This window comes from Betta splendens, chromosome 16 (genome assembly GCF_900634795.4).
Source record: "Betta splendens chromosome 16, fBetSpl5.4, whole genome shotgun sequence".
Taxonomy (NCBI): Eukaryota; Metazoa; Chordata; class Actinopteri; order Anabantiformes; family Osphronemidae; genus Betta; species Betta splendens.
The window spans coordinates 20,827,893-20,849,831 of record NC_040896.2 but is presented as its reverse complement, the minus strand read 5'-3'; the positions used below and the strand labels follow the sequence as shown (position 1 = coordinate 20,849,831).

Below are 21,939 nucleotides of genomic sequence, written 5' to 3'. Positions count from 1 at the left end.
GGTTCCGCTTGACAACAATGAGGAACTTTTCTTCCGAGACGACGGGAGCGTGGGATGCACGGGCTGGGATGAGGTTACGGCGTCGGACGAAGATGTGAACAGAGTTGGAGTTCTGCTCCAGAGGGACTTTTAAATTTCTTGTTGCATAAAAACATGGCGAATTCAAGCTCCCCACAGACGAGCACGGCTCAGGCTCTTCGGGCTGAGATCCTGGAAAACCCATTTCAGGTTAGTTTGTTTAACTTTCACATCAAATGCCCAGTCTGTTTAGAGACAATAGACACGTGTTGAACTGCCTTTATTAAAGTATTTATGTTTTTATGTAAAATGGAGGCAGCATATTCATTTCATGCAGTGTGGAATAGGAATCAAGCTGCGCGTGACAGCTGTCAGCTTTACTACAACTCAGAAGCTTTACTTCCCAAACACCCCAGGAGGAGAGTTAGACTTTAAAAAAAAGCTCAGATAAGACTTGAGTCCGTAAAGCTCTCTGCGTAATGAGCACTCAGTGCAGATGAGGAAGCTCAGGCAGCTCAGAGATCTATCGCTGTTGGCACCTGTCAGAACTGGGATCGTTGTGCTGAACGCGACGTCTTTCGTTGGAGCGTTTGACTCTGTGACGCGGACTCTCTGCGTGGAGCGTGCGTGCGTCCGTTGGACTCATGCAAAGTGTGCCTTAGATGTGCGGTCACTGATGTGCAGCTGTTTGCGTGCCCGTCGCCTGCACTCTTACTCTGCACATTTCCCTCGTGCCCCTCTCCCCATGTCTGCAGTCCTCTCATCATGCCGTGTTTCATCACCAGGAGGATGGAGAGAGAGAGAGAGAGAGTAACAGAAGAGGAATCAGAGGCGTGAGTAATGGCTCACGGGTGGGTTGCGAGAGAATAGTTCTACTGTAAGAGTCCCGAACAACTGGCTGATGGTCCCAGCTCCTCCTCTGTCCTGTTACTCACTGTCCTAGGGAACATCCGTGCTTCCAGGGGACAATATGGGCCTGTCTCACAGTGTGCTGCCTCTCAGAGCGTCTTTGCATTGGTGTGACTGCAAACATGGCTGCTGCAGGAAGTAAGCTGGTCCAATGCGCTCGGGCCAATTTCAATTTGAAGGATTGTTCTTTTAGGGTCAGAATTTATACCCGGAGTCAAACCTGGCAACTAGTTCAATCTAAGACTGTGGCCCTATGATGGTTTAAGAGACACGCCTGGTGCTCATGCCTCATACCAGCCACCACCTACGAGCAGAAACTGAAGGGCTTCTCCCAGAGGTCAGCCCATCAGAGAGGGACAGATCTCCATTGTCCAGGGACACAATGGGCCGTGCTGTGTGTCCGTCCGTCTGTGGGTTAGCGTCCTGGCAGGGAGGATGAGGAGGGTTGGAGCCGTCATCTCCATGGCCCTAAAGTAGTGACTGATCCAACAGGTGCCTTGGAGCAATGAGATCACCAGAAACTCAAATGAACTTGATGAGGCAAATCACTGATGCTACTTTTTTGTGCGCTAGAACCTTTTTGTACTTTTCTCTGTCATATTAGTGTTGCTGCATGTGAATAAGCATTGTGTCTCGTACACAAGCTGACAAACTGCACACGCTCAGAACCCGGGCTGGGTTTGCTAATTAGCTGCCAGTGAAGCCAGCATCTCGTTGCCACAGGCGACCTTAAACGCACCAGGACAGTGCAGCACGGGGAGCATTGTGTTGTGTCCTGCTTTTCCTTCACACAATATTTGTAGTGCGTGATGTTTGCTAAGTAAGCCAACAAACCAAAGGCACTCCCAGCGTAGTGGCCTCTGTTTGCTCTCTCTCTCTCTCTCTCTCTCTCTCTCTCTCTCTCTCTCTCTCCCCCCTCTCTCTCTCTCTCTCTCTCTCTCTCTCTCTCTCTCTCTCTCTCTCTCTCTCTCTCCCCCTCTCCCTCTCTCTCTCTCTCTCTCTCATTTCCTGTCTCAGCCTCCGTGGATTCGTCTCCCTCTGTGAGCATTAGGCTCCTGCCGTCTGAGTGAGCTACTTGACTCCTGCTGCGACAAACGCTCGCGCTCTCCCTCTCTTTTCGCCCGCAATGTCGCAACAAACAAACAAACCAACCAAAAGAACAATTTCCTGTAATTGTGCCGAATTCACTTCCTGGCGTGCTTGGCCTGATGCAAAGCCCCCCAGCGGCAGGTGAGACGAAGCCCCGCCTGTTTCTCTGTCTCTCAGGCGACTGAGGAGCAGCTCGGTGTTAATCAGCAGCCTCTTTGTGGGCTCCGTCGCACCAAAGCAGCACTCTGTCCTGCAAAGCTCCACGAGCTTATTGATCCGGCTTTAGTGAGCAGAGCCCAGCCGGACCGGAGCAAGAAGCAGTCCGTCTGATCATTACTAGCACCAGAGCAGCGGTCCTCTAATACACAGTCAGCCCCACTCAGCCTTTTCTGAGGATGAGCCTATCGCCACGCGCCCACACACATTTACCTCCACATAATATCAGTCCCCTTGGAATCCTGTCAGCGCGCCGCCCATCGGGGCCTAAATGCCCCTTGCCTTTGACAGACCGCCGTCATCGCTCCGAATCCTGTTTACCTCCGGTGCAGCGTCGGGGCGGGTAGGAGAGAGGGGCGATGGTCAGACGCGAGCAGGAGAACGAGGAGCAGAGGGTGAAGGCGAGGTAGAGGCTTAAAGTGTTCACAGGGTAGAGCTGCTCCATCGTCTCGTCTCTGACTGCAGGACGGTGCATCAAACCGCTTGTTTTCAGGGAAACACCAGAAGCAGCTCAGATGTGGGACTGAACTGTAGGACACAGGTTCTATCAGCTCTTCCATTTTCAGGATGCTGAGGTTCTGATGTAACTCAAGGCCCCTCGCTGGAAACGTCACAGTAATTGTTGTCGGTGATGTTCGGCCGTCTTTGCTTTTCGAGGGCTTCTGTTTGCGCTTACACTGATTATCTGGAAGGGAACTGATCTTTTATTGCTGCAGTTTTATCGGGTATTGAGTAACATCCCGGGAGCGAACGTTAATGTGGTTCCATGGAGTGTGGTCATGCTTGGCAGGCGCCAATGAAAGCAGAGGGTTGTTAAACATCATCAAATGACTGTTTGTGTGTGAAGTACAAACAATGCTTATTGTTACCTGATAAAGTCACTAATACGTCAGATGTTTCATGCTCCGTTATCCGTTCACTGATGTTTTCCTCCTCCACACAATGGGCTTCGGGCCCTAACGACTTCAGGAATCACACCTCTACCTTTTTCTCAGAGCAGAGATGCTCTTTGATATTTTCCCTGATGATGTGTAATAATCGCACAGAGCCTCTGCTCTGTGTGATTATTAGCAGAGCAGAGGAATTCATTTACACACGATCGATTTTGGTATCGCGTGTCCACAACGCTGTGAGCTCACTGTTATTGACCCTAATCCAGTGCCTTCCCATCATCCCCCATCTCCCCCCCTCCCCCTTTCCTTACCTCTCATCCCTTTGTTTTGCCTCTCATCAGTCTCACTCTCATAACGTTCTTTCAAGGGATAAGCACTCGCCTTGTGCTCAGCCCTCACTTGTTTTAGTGATTGAGTTTCTTTCTTGAGGGTTTCATCATTCATGTTCCTCCCCCGCTGTGAGCTTTCATTTCTTTGTAAACTTTGTCCGCCCACAGCCACCGGTATGTTTATGGCCTAAAATTAAATTTCTCCTTGGTAATAATTTTCCAGGCTTGTGGGGGATGGGCACATCACAGAAACACATCAGTGAGCGCACTAGATCACATCTCCTTTATCCTTGCGTTGCTTGAACACCCGTGTTTTCTCCTGTGACCTTGTGAAAGCTGTTTCCGAAATTCAAAGGACACAAATCTTATGATATCGGGCGCTACAGTTTGGCCCAGATGAATGTTTTAACAGCTAGCAAGTAGTTTGCCAGTGTTTTATCTGCCACTTGCGTCACTGAACGCTCAAGAACAACTAGAAATAAGCAAGAGCAGTAGAAAAAAAGAAGCCATCTGCAGCACCGTGATGAAACCACACACACACACAAGCTAAACTTATTCTGACTGGGACCTTCATTCCTCCACACAGCTACATACAGACATGCACCAGAGCCACACTCACGTGGATCAAGTGTGTGTTTTGTCCTTAGCACGTGTGTGTGAGTCTTCAAACGTTAATATATTTAGAAACCCCTGTTTCTAAAAACCACACACACACACACACACACACACACACACACACACACACACACACACACACACACACACACACACATACATTGCAACTAAGTCTTAACTACCATTACTTTTAAACTGTCAACAAAACATAAAGATAAAGATAGTCACACACGGAACAATGAACGGAACAATGCCCTCCGTGGTTGTCATGGCAACGGCAGATGTGGCAGCTGTGCGGAATGCATCCAGAGTGCATCATGGGTTGTTTGGAACGGTTGTGTGACAAGTAGAGCGTCGCCTAATCCTCTCGCGTGTCGGCTTGTTTCCACAGACCTATCTCCTGGGAATCGTCATCTCCATATGCGGGAACGTCCTCATCAGCATTTCGCTCAACATCCAGGTGGGGAACGCTGGAATCCAGCTGACGCTCAGCAGCCTCCCGCCCGCCTCGCCGCCTGCACCGCCTCCCCCTGCCTCCTGACAGTCGCCTCTCGTTTTAGCAAACGCTTCCGAGTTCCTGGTGCAAGTGTAGCTGATGAGTGAACGTGTGATGTGCTGACGTGCTCGCGTTGTGCTACACGTTGCAGAACACGCTCTGTTTGGTGACTTGAATAATATTTATTTGATTTATATCTAATTTAAAGTGCTCCAAAGTGTTCACTATGCGCTTCCTGTTGCCCTGAAAGGCAGTTTCAGGTGGAAGCAGTGGTTTGAGCTGCTAGTGCCTGACATTTGGAAGCTACACCACATCATCTGAGTCTGAGAGGCCTCATAGTCACACTGGGGCCACTGGGAGGCGGAGGCTTCCCAGTGTGAGCTCTCATTCCATAGACCTGGTGACTATGAACTACACATTTGCATATCCTTGTACAGCTTCCCACCTCATTGATTTGCCTTAATTGGTGTCATGTTTCTTCTGCGACGTAATGCGAAGCAGCAGCGCGTTATTTTTGGAGTTGCAACAACAGCCAGTGTGATGCTCCATTAGCTCCTATTATAGCGTCTACGCATTGTGAATTTGGCTATGAGTTATTAAAATCTGTGTGAGCGTGCGTGAGTCCAGCAGCTCTTTGGTAATTGGAGCCACTTAATCCGAATGATGCCTCAGGCTCCTGTTTCACTGTGTGTGACAGAAATATGCCCACGTCCGTCAGTCCCAGCGTGGCTCCAGGCCCTACTACACGTCCCTGATGTGGTGGTGCGGTGTGCTGCTCATGGGCATTGGGGAACTGGGGAATTTCGCCGCCTACGGCTTCGCCCCGGCATCCCTCATAGCACCACTGGGCTGCGTGTCTGTCATGGGTAAGTGCACCCCCCCCCCCTTGTACATTAACCATGCATGAAGGCTGGGGGAGAGGTCGGATCCTCAGGGAACGACAGGCAGCGCTGTCATGTGAAGTTTTTTTTTTTTTTTTCATCTGTGCAGTATTTACTTAATACTAAATCATTTTGAGTGTGTGAGAAAGTTAGGAAAATCCATGGGAGCTACAACATTTTAGGTAGGGTTGCATAAAGAGACTGGCGTGTTTGACCACTCCAGTAAATACACAGAGTCATGTTTAAGGCCAGCAGTCTGTTTTCATTTCATTCATAATAATAATCATCATCTCTCTATTTTGGCTGCTTGCATGCGTGAAGCCAGAACCTTCTTCCAACCTTCAGCCAAGACTTCTAACCACTACAACTACAATAGCATCAATAATAGCTGTTAAATGTTATGAAAAAACAATAATTTACCTTAAGAATTAAGTAATTAATTAAAAAAGGAACCAGCGGTAGCCCGCGGCAACCAGCAGCCATCTGTGATGGTATTGTTGATCATTTCTGACCACGCGTCCCGCTCCCCGATTTTCACAGTGCAGAGCGTGAACTAAAGCTGTGAACTGGACTGGATTCATTGTCCAATCAAAGCAGCCCCTGCTCCGGCTGCTCCGCCTGACAGCTGCTGCGCTCTAAACACAGGTTAAATACCGAAGCGGTTCACTTCTTACCTCCCGCTGTGCTGGAGGTGGCGGCCAGTCATGGATGTAATGACAGTTATTGGCCCGACTCCCAGTGTTTTCCTATGGTCACGTCTCGCAGGGGGAGGAATAGTTTGAATAGGCTGTACCCCCTGTTCATGGCAGTTTTACATGTAATCAGCAATTACATTATGAAGTGCTACCACTAAAGCAGATGTGTGTAACTCTATTAACAGTCACTGCTGTCACTGATTGCTGCATCTGCGCTCGGGTTCAGTAAAGGTGAGGTGAAGGAGAGGAAGCCGCTTCCAGCTGTGGACCAGTCTGGCCTTTGCAGAGTGAGTAAGCGGAGCAGAGGGTGCATTGCTGCCTGTTGTCGTGACTCCTCACGCTGACTCGCACGCACGGCCGACACACAGCCGTCCTGCTGGGCCCGTTTTCCAGGCTCGCGGCGGGAGGCGGTGGGTGAGGCAGGCGCCCGGGCAGCCAGAACAGGAGACATGGATGGAATACGACGACAGGCGGCTGCAGTGTAAGAGAAGAGGGGAAGGACAGGAGAGGAGAGGAGAGCTGATGATGCCGCTGTCATCCACTTGTCACTCTGAGGGCCCGTGGAGAGCAATTACCACTGTCCCCATACACGGAGCTCACTGGTCTCCATTAGAAATGACAGTATCATCTCAAATGCTGCTGTATGGAGGAGGGGGGGTCTGAAATCTGATCCTTACGCTGCATCAGCATCTATGTTCCCACAGCTCTTTGGTTGTGATAGAGGAGTGTACGTCAGGTGTCACATCATGGTTGTCGGGGTTCCATTAAGTTTAGTTTGTCTCACGCGTCACCTTCCACAGCCTGAAACCATTCCTCAAATGCTTTCTGATGCTTCTCCGGCAGTGCTCCATTTAAGCGCCGCTGCCGGACTCCCTCTGCTTTCATCCGTCAGAGGCGAGTGATGGAGTGGCGTTTGACGCGACGCGCTTCCCCCCGGGGAGGTCCTCATTACTGCGCTATGTCTGAGAAGCGGCGCGCGGAGGGCGCGGGCCAATCCGACGCCCTCGCGGCCCTCCGTGAGCAGGAGGACCCGCCACGGCCACGGACCCCCGGGGTCTTCGTCACCGCGGACCCCTGGGGTCTCTGTCACCGCGGACCCCCGCGTGTTTCGTTTTTATCCAGCCACCAGAATCTGGCTTTTGTATGGAGTTGCTATGGTTACCCATCGGATCCAGACGGTCCCAGAGGCAACGGCGGAGTCCTAAATGTGTGTGAGAACATGCTCGCAGTATGAAATATTTAACAACTGTCTGTTTCATCAGAACACCAACGAGAGTCTTTAAAAACTTCCCATTTGGAAGCAGTGTCCCCGCGGCACCGTGCACATCCATCCTCCGCTGCCTGAAAGGATCCCACATCCCGGGGTGTAAGTGGCAGAGAAGCTAACTTTGAATGGCTCTGCCCTCTTCCAGGCTGCAGGGCTCTGTCCCCTGTCCCTATGTGTCCCTATTGGGCTGTTCATGCTCTGGAGCTAATCTGTTCCTGACGCTGGCACAGCGTTTTTTCAGTCACCGTGTCTCTGCTTCAGTGCCGTGACCTGTTCTTTCGTCTGACTCCAGAAATACTGTACGTCTATGAGCTCAGAGCATCGCTCCAGAACCGGAAGCAACACTGAACTCCTGAACACTGAACACCCAACAGCCACCGTGTGTCCCGCGTGTTTCTATAAACTTCCCGTCGGACGTTCTACTCCCTGTGTGTGTATGTGTGACACTAAGGACACTAATCTGAGGCCCGGCTCATGTGAAACTGATTTTTCCTCGTCGTCAGAGCTTTTGACAGTGATGCTGATTAATGTGTTCATGAAAAATGTGGCATGGGATACGGTCATGCTGTAATTTCATGCTGGTGTTATGAAGTTCTAATGAGTCCCATTCATCTTGGCATGCAGACAGATTTAATCGCACTGATCAGTAAGGTGTGTGTGTGTGTGTGTGTGTGTGTGTGTGTGTGTGTGTGTGTGTGTGTGTGTGTGTGTGTGTGTGTGTGTGTGTGTGTGTGTGTGTGTGTGTGTGTGTGCAGGTTGCAACTAAACTTTATATGTGTATTGCATCACTGATATTGGACACAGCCTGTGTGTTGTACTATAATACTTACTTATTAGATGTACTCGCATTTCACGCCACCTGGTAAAATCTGATTACCCCTCATCCAACTGCAGTAAACATGTTTATAGCCAGCGGTTCAATGTGTTGGCAACATTGCTGATGTAATTATCTCTTATAAAGTCAATATCTAGTCAAGTATCAGATCCTGCTCTTGATTAAACCAACATGTGCATAAAAAGTAATCGATGCCTAATATGAGGTTGGAGTTAAAGTCACTGTTCATGTTTTTTAATCGTCATGATATCAGACTGGTGACGGACACAGAACAAGTCAGTTCATTCCACAGTTAAACCGTGTCCAACCCATGTTTATCTAACCACATATTAATCCAAGTGCTCACATCAGTAAAATATTCTGTAACCTGTAAAGATGGAGGTGGCTGAAGGTTTGAGCTCTCGCGTTGTTTGATCTAAACACACTTCCTGGCATCAGGCTCACGGCTCTTAAATCAGTGGCCACGAAAGTTATTTCATCTTGTCAAAAAGTGAAGAAATCAGTCAGAAAACGGAAAGTACAGATGTCAACAGGGCTCCTCAGATCTCTGTCTGTCGCTGAACTGGCTTCTTCTGCTGCTGTGGGCGCTCGTCATCGTGGTGGCCTTCATCATCAAAGAAAGGCTCCTGCTCACACAGCGGCACATCAAAGGCCGCACGCCATCGCCAAGAAACAGGACTCTATTGGATAAAGAGATGTAAAGAGGTGTGGCGCCAGGCTGAGTTTGAGCTGCTGCTGGGTTTACTGGACCTTCACCATAGTCGAGTCCTTGTCTGGGGTGCGGGTGGAGTTGGAATGATGGGCTGGAATTCCTATCCTAGTTATAAAGTGCTAGAGGAGGTTTCTGTCAGCATTGAGCCATAATGAAGATGAATAAGTCCTCATCATTTCTGTTTCAGAGCATTTTAGTCAAACTTGGAGGTTTTGTCTGTGTAGCTTTTAGGTGGGTGATGTTTTGGACCATGAACGTGTACAACCTGGAACAAACAGGGCTCTGTCTTGTGTTCCCAGCCAGCGCCATCATATCCGTGCTCTTCCTCAAGGAGACGGTGCGGGCGTCTGACATCGTTGGTAAGTACCGGCTCCGCTGGGACCACAGCATCTAATACGTCCTCTCAGGTTGCTGCTGGGACTTCAGAATCATCAAACCGACTTCACAGCGTCGGCGTGAAGACAAATGGCTGAAATCAGTGTTTCTCCCAAAGCGCAGCCTCAACGACACGACTCTGAACGTTGTCATAAGCAGCTCCATGCTGGAAACCTTCACTGCTCGTGGGCTTGTTGTGTCTTTGTGCAACAGGTGGCAGCCTGGCAATAACAGGAACCTATCTGCTGGTGACCTTCGCCCCGCACACAACCACACACATCACGGCCCATCTGGTGCAGTATTACGCCATGAGCTGGCACTTCCTGCTTTACCTCGTACGTAACTCTTACAAACGCTCCTGTTCGAGCGCCATTCTAATAATAATACTGCACGGTTTACCACTAAAAATACCCAGAGCTGTACATGTAACCATGGAGCCGCTCGGAGGCTTTCAGCAGCGTGCCAGTGAAACGCCAGTCAGCGTGTGCTGGTGGTTAAGTGAGCGCCTTCGTTCCACAGCTCGTCTAGAACGGCGACCTGTGATCTGTGTGTTTTTGCACTCGGCACAATGAAATAAACAAATACTGCCCCCACCTATTGGTCTGCGGGTGCATTAACACTTACCCATGTGCTCTCCTACTCCTTTTTAGCCTCAGGCAGGGACGGCATAAACATCACTGTTGCCATAGCGATGGATTCAGAGCAAAGTGCAGAGCGGCAACAAAGTGATTTTCACGAAAGCTACTTATCGCGAAAAATGTAAATGTTAGTGCGGAGTGTGAAAACACGTCCCAGTGGGGAAAGAACCTACCGTCTACAGTAGACGGACGACAAAGGGGGGAGCGTCGCCTGTGAAAACGCAGTCACGACCCTCAGATGCGCGTCGGCAGCGAACCTCCGTTACAGCTGGTTTGTGCACATCCCAGCAAACGGAGCGGGGCTGAAGGAGCTTGCTGGGCTGCTGGCGAGCGGCGTGATAGAGAACGGGGCCATCATTATTCAGGGCACAGCAACACTCTCATCCACGTCTCCCAGCGCTCTCCTCAGCCTGAGCTCATGCAAATGTGGAAAAAATAAAAGGGCTGTGGCCTCACAGACACTCCGTGGCGATGTTTGCCCAGATGCTAAATACAGTTGAGTCAATAAACAGACAGATCTTGAAGCTGAGGTAGTTTGTGGAGGAACAATGAGCGACTGCTTGTAGGTTGTGATTAATCAGAGGAAAATGAAATATCCATCACTGTCTAGTCATCATTTGCAGAGGTCACGCTGTCATCAAGCGGTTTCATCTGAACACACTCTGCTTCATTCAGCGCGTACTGTTGTGCATCACGGATGACTCAGGTCCTTCTAAATCCACTTGTGAAAAGATTAATGAAACCTTGAAATAAGCGCTCTGCTCGGCGCGTTTAAATAGACGCGGGGGTGATTTAGAGACATTTGGAGGTCACCCCCCTTCTGATGGTCATGCGTTAGAACTCTGCTTTTATATCAGCGATCCCTGAACTCCCAAGGACAGCCCCGGGCCCCTCTCATTAAAGCCCAGAAATTCATTTCATTCTTCTGCCACGGTCATTTGTTTCTATTAAAGTCTGCCGTCTGCGTGCGCCACTGTGTTGTGTGGATAAAACGGCCCAGCGAATCCTGTCAGGACCTTTGGTGCAAAGTTTCAGGACGTGGAGCCTGCGTTAACGACTGGCCTAACTCCACTCCTCCTCCTCCTCCTCCAGTTTGTAGAGGTGGTCGCCTTCTGCATCCTGCTCTATCTGTACAAGAGGAGGAATGTGAAGCACATCGTCGTGGTGATGCTGCTGGTGGCCCTACTCGGTATGAATAAACCTGAGGCCGCCTCGCTGAGGCTGGAGGTTAAGGATTAAGCTGTTTTAGGTGGTCCGAGGTTGCTTGTTGCCTGGTTACCTCTAAAACCAGGGCGTTTCCTTTCTGTGCCGCTGCAGCCTCTTTGACGGTGATCTCAGTCAAAGCTGTGTCAGGGATGATCACAGAAACCATAAAGGGTCAGCTCCAGCTCATCTACCCCATCTTCTACGTCATGGTTGTTGTCATGGTCACCTCCTGCGCCTTCCAGATCAAGTTAGTCAAGGATTTCTCTTTATACACTGCATCTGTTTTCTCCCATTCTGACTCTTATTGGTAGAATTCCTCTCACCACAGGCTACATTTAATTTAGTCCCTCCAGCTCCAGTAACTGTGTGCGTGGTGGGGGCATTGCATCTGTAGCCCCCTGTAGTATCATGATGGAAAAATAGGTATCTCTGTGTGTGTCTCTACACGTTTTTGTGTCTCTTTACAGATTTCTCAATCAGGCAATGAAAATGTTTGATGCAACAGAGGTGGTGCCTATAAACTTTGTGTTTTTCACTGCAAGCGCCATTGTCGCAGGTATGTCAACAGAAAAGCCAGGTCTCGCATTGTAAACGTGTTCTGTGCGTTTAGACCCACACTGACTGGTGAGAACCTAAAATTCTGGTTTCCAGAAAGAACTGTGTATGAAAAGACAGATGATTGTCAACAAACTAATGCAGCATCGTTTGACATGACTATTAGCAGCTCATCGTCAAGCTTATGTATTACATTTGTTACATTAGAATTCGTACTGGTTTAGTTTTTCGGCATTGATTATGTTGATCCAATAAATTGGATCATTTTAATTCTGCATGTGTTAATTTGTGTAACTTTAATCTTTTGTCATTTTCTCATTTGCAGGGATCGTGTTTTACCAGGAATTTGAAGGCTTGGCTCTACTTAACATTTTTATGTTCCTGTTCGGGTCAGTGGTCAAGAACATACATTGACTGCATGTTATTGAAAAGTGACATAAGCTGTAACAGGGTGTTTTATTTCTTCCTAGTTGTCTTCTGTCTTTCCTTGGAGTTTTCCTGATAGCACGAAACAGGCCAAAAATAAAGCAGCAGGACCGCAATTTCATTGCAATGGACAGGATCCCTGGTAAGTTCTCCAACTTTTAATTAGCCTCCCAACAAAGTGGGCTGGTGATGACCCATTTATACTGGGCACAGAGCAGCGACGGCAGGAATCGGCGGCCGATGACCCTGGATGTGTCTGACCGCTAACGTCTGCAGCTCCAGCAGCGGGGTTCTAACGTCTAATGAGCCGTGTTGTCTGTGTTCACAGGGAGAAGGCACACAGACAAAGTGCAGCCTGAGGAAAAGACTCAGACATATGGATCGCTGGCAGCCAAACTCATGTGCAACAGAGCCGGCCAAGCAGACGATTCATAGGACAAGCTCCATCTGTTGGAACTGTGCTTCCAGTGGGTTTGTGTGTGTCTGTGTCTTCCAGGTCCTTCAGTAGTATCTATGTATAGAGCGGAGTGGCAGGCAGCAGTCCAAGCCGGATTTAAAGTTGTTACAAGGATTCTTTAGCACAGGAGGAGAAAGCGTGACTTACTAGCAGTGTTTTGTATAGAAGGCTGTTGTGACGAAGGTCTAATAAAAGATCAATAATGTTAATGTGTTGTCTACATGTGATCACTTGTCAATAAACAAGGGCGAACCCTAGTTGATCTCAGGCTTGTCCCAAACACAAGCGCACTACTGCCATCTACTGTGAAGCTTAAAGATGACATTGTTACGTGTCACGTTAATTAGCGTGATGTGAATTTACCGTGTAAGCCTTTGCGTGTGGCGTCTCAGTTCCAGGCGCTTCCTTTGCTCGTACGTTTGTGTTTCAGGAGGTTTTGGGTGTGTGAAACAACTTGACGCATCACAAACGCTCGGCCTGCCCACCCATCTTTACCTCAAATAAACCTCCGATTAGATGCTGAACTGCTACCAAACTTTAGTGTTGCCAGGCAACGGAACTCTTTATCTGCCACCTACACATTATGGGATGTGTGGGAAACCACTGCTCAATCCAGTGCGACTATAAAAACACTGAATGTTATCGGTTCAGTGCAATTTTACTTTTAAGGGCCAAGACGTGTTTTGAAGCCAGAGATTAAACCATGTGATTGTCATTGACCACACAGGGAGTGTCTGTCGAGTGCAATTAGCATTTTATTAGCTGATGTTCAAACCATTTACTGCTGTGGAATTTAACAGAAGCTCAACTTTCTAAAGTGAAGACCCAGTTATGATCATAACAACATAAATATAAAATGACCTCGGTTACTTCTTTTAGGAAACTGCAACATTCCCAATAATTCTAACTGAAAACAAGGCTTTTATTGATGCCCATCATTTACCTGATCTGTTTTGGGAAAGAAATACAACCAACCCTATTCAACTGAATTAGTGAGCATGTCCCTTCCCAAGATAATTTATACACAACTAAAAGTTTAAAATTCCACACTAATGTCCAGCTCGATTGTATTTAGCATTAAATGACACAATAAAGGCACAGGATCGCCGTCAGTCCATTAATTGAAGAATAATGTGCAATAATTGCATATGGCGTCTCTATCTATGCAGGATTAAAGTTGTATTGCTCTTTCTCCATTACCGCAGAACTTAATCCAAGTCCTTCTGCAGTTCATCTTAGATTTCTCAGACCTCTATGTTGATTTTAACAAAGCGGTAATGAAGGGAGGTGGGGTTGCGCAATAGCAGCACTCCTCTGTGTTCCTTCGGCTGGCTGAGAAGCGTGTGGAGGAGGCCGGCAACACTGACGAACCCCAGAGCCTCCCCGCAGCCTGCAGACAGGGAGAAGTCGCCCTGTGTGACCCAGCCTAGTGTCACACGGGAGCAGTGAGAGGTGATGCTAGGCAGAGGATCCGGCCACAGCCCAAAGGGTGGCATCTGTGGAGGACTCAGGGGATGTTTTCAGGCCTTCAGCTGCAGCAGCGGGGTCTGGTTCAGTAGCGTTGTCTGATCCTTTACCCTCAGTCTTAGAGGATGGAGCTGCTTTCTTGGAGCCCGTCTTCTTGCGCTTTATTAGGCTTTTAACATGGTTTTTGTGTGGCGGCTCCTGGGGGCCCTGGATGTCCACCTTTTTGCCCAGCAGCTTCAGGTCTTCTACAACCGGTGCACAGATCATGCCATGTAGCTCCGGTTTGCCCTTCGACAGCAGTGACAGACGGACCCACACGAGGCTCATGGTGTGCGCCGAGAGAAACGCTGTCACAGCTGAGGAGTCGAGCGGCGCAACATCTCTGACGCGGCACAGTCTCTGTCCTTTAGATGTGGAGGGCCTGCACCAAAGGGAGAGGATCCTCAGAGACTTTTGGTTCCTAGGAACAAAAGAGCCAACAAACATTTATAACTAGGAAATTCTGTATTTTCACTGACCCTATTAGGCGCCCTGTGAGACATTTCGTTTTGTTGAATGTTTCTCTAAACTCTAGAACTGAAAACAAAAGGCAGCCAATGTGCAGTGAAAATTAATCCTTTTTTTTTCTTCTCATAAACTCAGTCATTACTCAAAGCGTGTGTGATGCTTTTATGGAGGACAGATCTAACCCGTCCCAACTGCTAATCTCTGTGATGTATTGCAGCAATTTAAAGCTCACTGTACTTTGGGTATTCTCAGCAGAGACATTATGGCAAAGGGGAGGCTGATGGAGAAAGCCCCATGCATTAAGACTGTCAAAAGCTGTACTGGAGTGTCTTATTAGAAAAATGAGAAAAGACGCAAGTGATGATTGCAGCCCAATTCCTCAAAAAAATTTTTGCTCAGGGGACCTTTAAAAGTCAACAGCATTTAATATTGTTAGGTGTGACTCAGATTTGCAGCGTCTGGCTGGTTGTGCAATTTAAATGTGTTTGTTTTCACAAAACATAGTGGAACAGAATAGAACAGAACAAAAAAACAATAAATCTTCAGTGCAAATCATAAACAAGATTAGAGGAGACGTAAAACAAACCACTTACCTCAGCACAGTGAAGTGGCTCGGAGGTTTTGTTACGCCGATATCTGGAGGTGAAGTCATCTCCTCAGTAATTGTGTCACTGCCCGTTACATTTGGGGTCTGGCTGTCTCCTTTCCTCTCCTCTCTTCCTTCCTTTGTGATAAGCTCCCACTCTTCAACCAGCTGTTGCCATGGGCAACGGAACGGGGCCAGACAGCCATGTTTGATATAATTGGTCCTTTTGGCGGGCGGGCGCCTGCAGAAGGGGTCACAAGGTCAATTCTTTGTCAAACTGCTGGGGCACCTCTGCCAATTTGTGCAACAAATCATGAGCACAGAGCAGCAGATAGAATAGGATGAGTTTTATTACCATCTCATCTGCATAATGAAAATCATCAGGGTCAGAGCTTTGAATTGCTTCCCTGAAACAGAACCTAATTCACAGACAAACTCTCCACTTACTCGGACTATGGGTATAGTACATATTGTCTTTTCATAGATGACTGCACAAAGAACAAGTATCACCTGATGGTGAAGTTTTGACAGATGATATTAATTATGGAAGCTATGTTTCAGTAGACTGACATAAGATAATATACACAAGATACTGTGCCTACATTGTAACGATGCTGGCTTGACTTTTTAAACATTATTGGGGTTTTTTTGCAGCTGACCTTTTGAACTTGTTGAGAAGCTCAGCCTCCTGCTCCTCCTGGAAACGAACGCCTGCTTGGCAGTCTGGGTAATCATGAGGGAAGTGGGGTGCTCCTTTATTCTGAGAGTGTTTCAGACTCATGTTTAGACCACCAATGCGAACGCCTCTGTATACCTGCCAGAGGGAGAAATGAGTCCCCTAAACAGCTACATCCTGTTGAATTTAATCAAGTTCTTAACAGACCATGCTACGTACCAATGGGACCCAGAAGGCCATGCCCCAGCCTTTAGGTAGCAGCAGGTCCCAGCCAGCCCCCCAGGAGCTCATCTCATGTCCCACTTGTTTGCCAGGCTGGTGAACCAGTAGGACGGGGACTCGGCCCTGCAGGGGAGTGGGGCGCAGCCGGGTGCCCGGCACCAGCACCTCGCTCCTCATGCGGTTCAGCTCCTGTAGGCATACATGAAAAATGGGAAGTAAATAAAAGCTGTTGGTATAAGATGAGGAGGTAAGGGAGGACTTCAAAAGCAATAAAAACACTCGTGGAACACATAATTCAACAACTCTGGTAGAACAGAAATATGCTACCTGCTCTGATATCTTGTTTTCAGTGACGTTGTCCCGCACAGACTGTTCCCACAGGAAACTCTGACAGCAGTCCTCTGGTGCGCCACGCAACATCAGCTCCCTCCTCTTTTCTTCATCTACCTCTGGAGAAAGCGCAAAAAAAACACATGGCATGCTATACTACAGTACAAATCCATACCAAGGGAGAGACACTTGCACCAAATAATAACAACATAAAAAAAAAAATTCTTAACTTATTACAACTAAATAAGTGAAATAATTAGCAGTGATAGATCTGACTTCACATTATAATGAAGAACTAAGAGACTATATTTGAAAGTAACCCAGAAGATCTTTGAAACAAAACCTTACAGCCAGTGAATCAGCCAATGCCAGAGACAGAGGGTGTGTATGGAATACAGGGTCCTGCCAGGATTCGAACCTGGAACATCTGCATGGCCAGGCAGAGGCCCCCCCGGAGCACAGAACCAGATGTGTACTCACTCACACAACCCAAGGTCCAGGCAAAACAAAAACAGACTGGTTCCACGTTTATTACTATACAAGTCTATATTACAAAATAAATGATAGTAGCACAACCATTACTTATTGGTTCAAGTCTAGGGTTTAATGACTCATCATTGTTATTGCCTTCAAACAATCTGTACCTGTGGACAAACTACCCCCTCCATCTGTGTGGTAGGTCAGATTTTACCTTGTGCCTTCTTCACACAGGGCAAAGCTTTAACCTTCTTTGTGGGTAAAGTCAGCCTGGGGTCATCTACAGTCAGGCCCAGTACAGTGCCTGAGGGGAGCTCTGCAGATGAATAGATGCCTGGATGAATTCAAAACGTGTGGTTAGAGAAAGTGGTATGTGGCAAAAATGAGTAATGGAAGACACTGAGGAGAAATAAACAACAGACCTTTCAGTGTGTGAAAGATGTCTGTTTGCTGTTGGTGCAGAGTCATCTTGCTCTCGTCTTTGCAGTGCTCAGGCCACCAGAGGGAGGAGGGATGGGATTTGGTGATTTCCTTAAAAGTGATGAGAAAAAAAAACATCTTTGGAATGAAAGGAAAACATATCTGCATGTTTGTTTTTTTACTTTGTGTTGACAACAGTGCAGCCTTACATTGCAGTCTGTAGCAGCATCCAAGGTTTCAGTCAGCACAGAATGGGAATGTGGTCCAATCAGGCGATAGCGCACAATCTCCATGGTGAGATCACTGCAATAGGTCCATGAGTCAAATACACAAATACACACACTGGAAATAAAACAATCACCACCATCCGCACAGAAAATCATCACTTTGGCCCAATGTGTGTCTGAATCACTTGAACTACACTAACTTTATGACTATTCCTGTTGAGCTGGACTTCCAGCTGATGGGGGTAGAGGGGGACCTGGTTCCATCCCCCAGGATCTTCTTAGCGGGAGGTTCAGCAACATCCTTACAGCTGCGCTTTCTTTTAGCCCTGGGTACCTGTGTGGCCTCGGGGGTCTCATCAGCTTTAAGTTCCAGTTCCAGGGTGGAAACAACCTTTGTGGGCGGCAATACCACTGGCACAACTGGTGTGACCACAGCCTCGAAGCACTGGCATACAGTTTGTAATTCAGAGAGAAGTTCCTAAAAGGAGCATAAAAAAACATCACTGACTTGTGTAACTAAAATGGAACTCTACACACACTCACTTTTCCATTATTCAACAACAACCACATTAAACATCTTCATACCTGTTTCATAGTGGGATGAGCCCAGATCCACAGCTGTCTGTGTGTAGAGCCTTGCTTACGGGGTCTCCAGAGAAAGCTGACAGGGCCCAGGGCCTGTGAGGGATAACGTTCGGCTCTGTACATCACCACGCTGCCCTGTCTACGCCCCGATACGCACAGCGCTGCCGAAAATGTGGGACCTGAAACCATAGAAAAACACACAGACCGAGATCAGATTTCAAAATCTAGGAGGTATATTTAACATTTAAGTATGCCAACTGATAGTTTTGCCACTATGAAATATGACATATGATTCAATTAGACTCAACACGCTCAAGTAGATCTACTCTGGAACTTTATGGTATTTTACTTGCTAATAAAAAGACAAACTTCCATACCAGTCTCCTTGCTTGTTAGTTGGGATAGAGATGCCAGTAACCTGTCCTCCTCTCCTTGCAGCTCGATGCAGCAGTAGTACGAGAGATCCTAAGAAAAGCAAAGGAAGGTATGAGCTGCTTTTATTGCTTCAGTACAACCCAAAACTTGTTATGGACATAATAGTATTGTAGACACTTCCATTCTGCAGTTACCTGCAACAAACAGTGGCTGCTCATGGCTCTGTAGCAGGGGCGGTAACATTTACACGTGGGTCTATCCCCAAGGCAGTAACCCCACTTTTTCACCATGTGGAAGCGCTTGGCATGCCAAATGTGCGTCTCCAGCCACTTGTTCTTCCTCTGACGCCGGTTAAACTCCAGCAGCAGGTTGCCGTGCCGACGCCGTGCTTTGCGGCTCTTGCTCTTCGTCTGTTCCTTCTTCTTCGCTCCAGCCTGGAGGCTCTTTTCTCGCTACAAGTGGCAGGAAAAAGAAAGTATTAGTTGCCTGTGAAGGAGAGTTGGTGCCTGAAACAAGACACATACACTGTTGACAGACATGTCACATATGCTGAATTTTACCATTCTACTGGCCACTTCTCTCAGTCTGTGAGGAAGCCGCTTGATGTTGTGGCTCATGGAGCGTCGCCTCATGTGTTTGGGCAGCGCTCCGAACACGTGGCAGCTGCCTGTTGTCTTCTTAACAGCTTTCAACATAGCGCTCACCTCTGCAGCCCTGGCCTTGGCAAAATAACCACCTTGGTAAAAACGGAGGATGAACTTAACTGTTGTTTTTTTGTAATAGTGTGATGCACCACATCAGGAATTTTGCTTGTTGTTGTTACCGGTCAGGTGTCTGGGCATTTCCTTAGCGTAGCCCCCTCTGTCTCTCTGGTGTCCACGCAACCATCCACCCCTGTGATGGGCAGGCCCCTGTCTATCTGTAAATAGACAGCTGTCAGTCAGAACATCATCATCATGGTCATCATAGATATAACGTGTAAAACTGAACAACATAGATGCAAGGTGAAAAACAGCAGTGGCATACAGGATGCAGGCTGACACGCAGTGGAGTCAGCGTCAAAAACAAGAGAGAGGAGAGAAAGTAATTACCAGTGGTCGAGGTGCCCCGTCCATTCTGGGTGCTGCTCCCTGCATCCATAGCAGCAGACGGGTACTGCACACTGAGAGGCTGGTTCCTCATCTTCTTCTCCCGCATCTTCACTTTGGCGCCAGACATTTTCTACAAAACAAACAAAACTAGACTTATAGCGCCGCCAGGGCAGCTGACTGAGGTGCCTACCTGTTAGCTAACGTTAGCTGGCCGACTACGTCACAGAGTTCACGTGTTCACCTTGCGGTAACGAGCAACAATAAAAATCAATCATTAATATAAAGTACAAATCCATATGCATGTATTCACCAGTGTATGTCAGACGATCGTTTTAGCGTCCTCTCCTCTCGCAGTTAGCCAGCATGTGAGTTTACCTCATGTAGGCACAGTCGAAGCATGGCCTAAGTCACGTGGTTTTACGAAGACAGCCGAGTTAACCCGAAGGCTGGTACGGCGACATTCTAGGTTTGTTTCGGTTTAGTGTTCATCTATAATAAATAAGTCACTGGCGATGTGCTGTAAGTTATAGAACGAAAAACATTTTAATAGTGTACAAAACCAAAGATTAAGCCGGGATTTTAGAGATAATACCTGGATATTTATTCTGTGTCGCTGTTATTCTATGTTGTGGTTACTTATTTATCCATGACCCAACGTAACCCAGACTTAACTAAACGAAAGCACATTAAGCTAAATTTAGTGATTATGGAGATTTATCTTTCAAGTTAGCCCGGTCTAGAGCAGTAATTCTCGCTACAAAAACTCAAAAACATCTATAAAAACCGAAAGCAGGAGGGGCCCCGTTTGCGTGTCTACACAGTCATTTACGGCAGGGCAGCTGTGACGTTGTTTGTAATCCTTTGCCCTCTTTCCCTTCTGTCTGCAGCTCGCAGTTATACTATAACAACACCTGTCTTGATTTGCCTGCGTTGTCCTGTGAAATGGCTGCACTGATCAGGAGGATCATCAGCACCGCGAATGCTCCAGCTGCTATTGGCCCGTACAGGTGAGGAGTTCTGGAGTGGGTCCAGATGCAGCTCGGTCCAAATAACGTTCTAACAGCAGATCGTGGCCGAGAGAGTTGGGACAGAGTCCATTGCAAAGTTTACCCGATTATGTCGCAAACTCTTAGTTTGTACCGTGGTGCTGACCCAAGTGTAGAACATTAGCAACGAGCAGAGGACGTGAACCACGCTGTAGTAAACCAGGACCTCGTCTTCCAGCCAGGCAGTGGTGGTGGACCGCACGGTGTACGTCTCAGGACAGCTGGGGATGGACCCCTCCAGTGGACAGCTGGTGCAGGGAGGCGTGCAGGCGCAGACCAGACAGGTGACCCTTCAAAGAACCAACCATGAGCAAGCATCCAAAATGAGGGTTTTACGGCTTATGGTATATTAAGCCTAGATTGTTTTTTATTTTAAAAGTTGGTTTGAGGACTGACAATCAATACATGCTTTAAACATGTCTTTCTTTGTGATGGGTAGAGAAATTGCAATTATTAACAATCCAATTAAAGTAAATGTGACATCTAGTGTATGAACACACTTTTTCCAGGCTCTTGTGAACATGGGTGAAATCCTTAAAGCTGCTGGATGCAGTTATGAAAACGGTGAGCAAACATTAGAACTGATTCTTATTCTTATTGTGTTATTGTGCACGCACTGACCCTGTCGCTGCGTCTTGCAGTTGTGAAAACCACAGTGCTCCTTGCTGACATGAATGACTTCACTAATGTCAACGACGTTTACAAAAAGTGTAAGTGTGATGGAGTTCATTTATTTTCAATGATGTCCTGCTCTGATCAAGATGCACCACCTGTGCAGTCCAGGTTCTGCCACTAGGTGTCAGCAGATTCCTGACAACCTGCAGCATCCAGGATTAGTTTGTGAAACACAAACAATGCCCAATCATTGTCTCTTTATGTATTGCTTTATTTTAACCTTATTTTAACTCAGAGCAACCTGCTTGAAAGCTAAATTTAAAACTCTTCATTCATTCTCCAGTCTTCAGGACCAACTATCCAGCCAGAGCTGCCTATCAAGTCGCTGCTCTTCCCAGAGTGAGTGTGTTTTGAAGAACTGTGCTGCTTTGCTTAGATTCTTGTGGCAAAGCAAAGCAATTTTTTCTATCTCTGACTTTCTGTGACTCTACTTTTTTCAGGGAGGACTTGTGGAGATCGAAGCAGTTGCTGTTTTGGGGCCTTTGAGCAATGCATGACATGTGTTTTAGAGACAATACAGGAATTGGAACCTCCTCTGCTCGTATTTAATATATTTTTATATATATTAAATAAAATAAATAATATATTAAATATATTTTTTAATATATATGATTTAAAATTTCTCTGGAAAATACTTAACTAA

The 21,939-nt window shown here is 47.4% G+C and overlaps 3 protein-coding genes across 7 annotated transcripts; 2 read left to right on the top strand and 1 right to left on the bottom strand.

The window, feature by feature from the left end:
* On the top strand, nt 1–12,821 carry LOC114843477 (NIPA-like protein 2). Of its 2 annotated transcripts, XM_041067753.1 has the most exons (12): nt 1–228; nt 774–851; nt 4,461–4,529; nt 5,263–5,431; nt 9,255–9,314; nt 9,544–9,665; nt 11,061–11,157; nt 11,286–11,421; nt 11,642–11,730; nt 12,055–12,118; nt 12,200–12,297; nt 12,484–12,821. In XM_041067753.1, exons 1-12 carry the CDS (start codon nt 154–156, stop codon nt 12,588–12,590), a joined length of 1,164 nt encoding a protein of 387 aa, XP_040923687.1. In that variant the 5' UTR covers nt 1–153; the 3' UTR covers nt 12,591–12,821. The 2 variants fall into 2 exon arrangements, with proteins under 2 accessions (XP_040923687.1, XP_028985888.1); XM_029130055.3 differs by lacking the exon at nt 774–851 and having other exon boundaries at nt 5–228.
* Nucleotides 12,822–13,349: 528 nt separating this feature from the next.
* On the bottom strand, nt 13,350–20,015 carry pop1 (POP1 homolog, ribonuclease P/MRP subunit). The gene is given in 17 exon segments (XM_029129634.2): nt 13,350–14,096; nt 14,098–14,539; nt 15,180–15,413; nt 15,832–15,986; nt 16,068–16,259; nt 16,398–16,519; nt 17,092–17,211; nt 17,300–17,408; nt 17,507–17,600; nt 17,725–18,002; nt 18,110–18,288; nt 18,487–18,574; nt 18,679–18,936; nt 19,045–19,220; nt 19,308–19,403; nt 19,576–19,705; nt 19,886–20,015. Coding segments are annotated over 16 exon segments (2,910 nt in total). The 5' UTR covers nt 19,703–19,705; nt 19,886–20,015; the 3' UTR covers nt 13,350–13,856.
* On the top strand, nt 19,916–21,887 carry LOC114843259 (2-iminobutanoate/2-iminopropanoate deaminase-like). 4 transcript variants are annotated; one of them, XM_029129641.3, is made up of 7 exons: nt 19,916–20,041; nt 20,463–20,582; nt 20,800–20,905; nt 21,131–21,185; nt 21,263–21,331; nt 21,580–21,635; nt 21,737–21,887. In XM_029129641.3, exons 2-7 carry the CDS (start codon nt 20,518–20,520, stop codon nt 21,791–21,793), a joined length of 408 nt encoding a protein of 135 aa, XP_028985474.1. In that variant the 5' UTR covers nt 19,916–20,041; nt 20,463–20,517; the 3' UTR covers nt 21,794–21,887. The 4 variants fall into 4 exon arrangements, with proteins under 4 accessions (XP_028985474.1, XP_028985473.1, XP_028985476.1 ...); XM_029129640.3 differs by having other exon boundaries at nt 20,800–20,965; XM_029129643.3 differs by lacking the exon at nt 19,916–20,041 and having other exon boundaries at nt 20,457–20,582; nt 20,733–20,965.
* The last annotated feature ends 52 nt before the right edge of the window (nt 21,888–21,939 follow it).

Bases quoted from the DNA above. Each gene is read 5' to 3' on its own strand.
- LOC114843259 (XM_029129640.3), top strand. From the start codon at position 20,518: ATGGCTGCACTGATCAGGAGGATCATCAGCACCGCGAATGCTCCAGCT. The intron at 20,966-21,130 runs GTATATTAAGCC...CACTTTTTCCAG, and splicing joins TGAGGGTTTTACGGCTTATG to GCTCTTGTGAACATGGGTGA. The intron at 21,636-21,736 runs GTGAGTGTGTTT...TACTTTTTTCAG, and splicing joins AAGTCGCTGCTCTTCCCAGA to GGAGGACTTGTGGAGATCGA.
- LOC114843477 (XM_041067753.1), top strand. From the start codon at position 154: ATGGCGAATTCAAGCTCCCCACAGACGAGCACGGCTCAGGCTCTTCGG. The intron at 852-4,460 runs GTGAGTAATGGC...TTGTTTCCACAG, and splicing joins ACAGAAGAGGAATCAGAGGC to ACCTATCTCCTGGGAATCGT. The intron at 12,119-12,199 runs GTCAGTGGTCAA...ATTTCTTCCTAG, and splicing joins ATTTTTATGTTCCTGTTCGG to TTGTCTTCTGTCTTTCCTTG.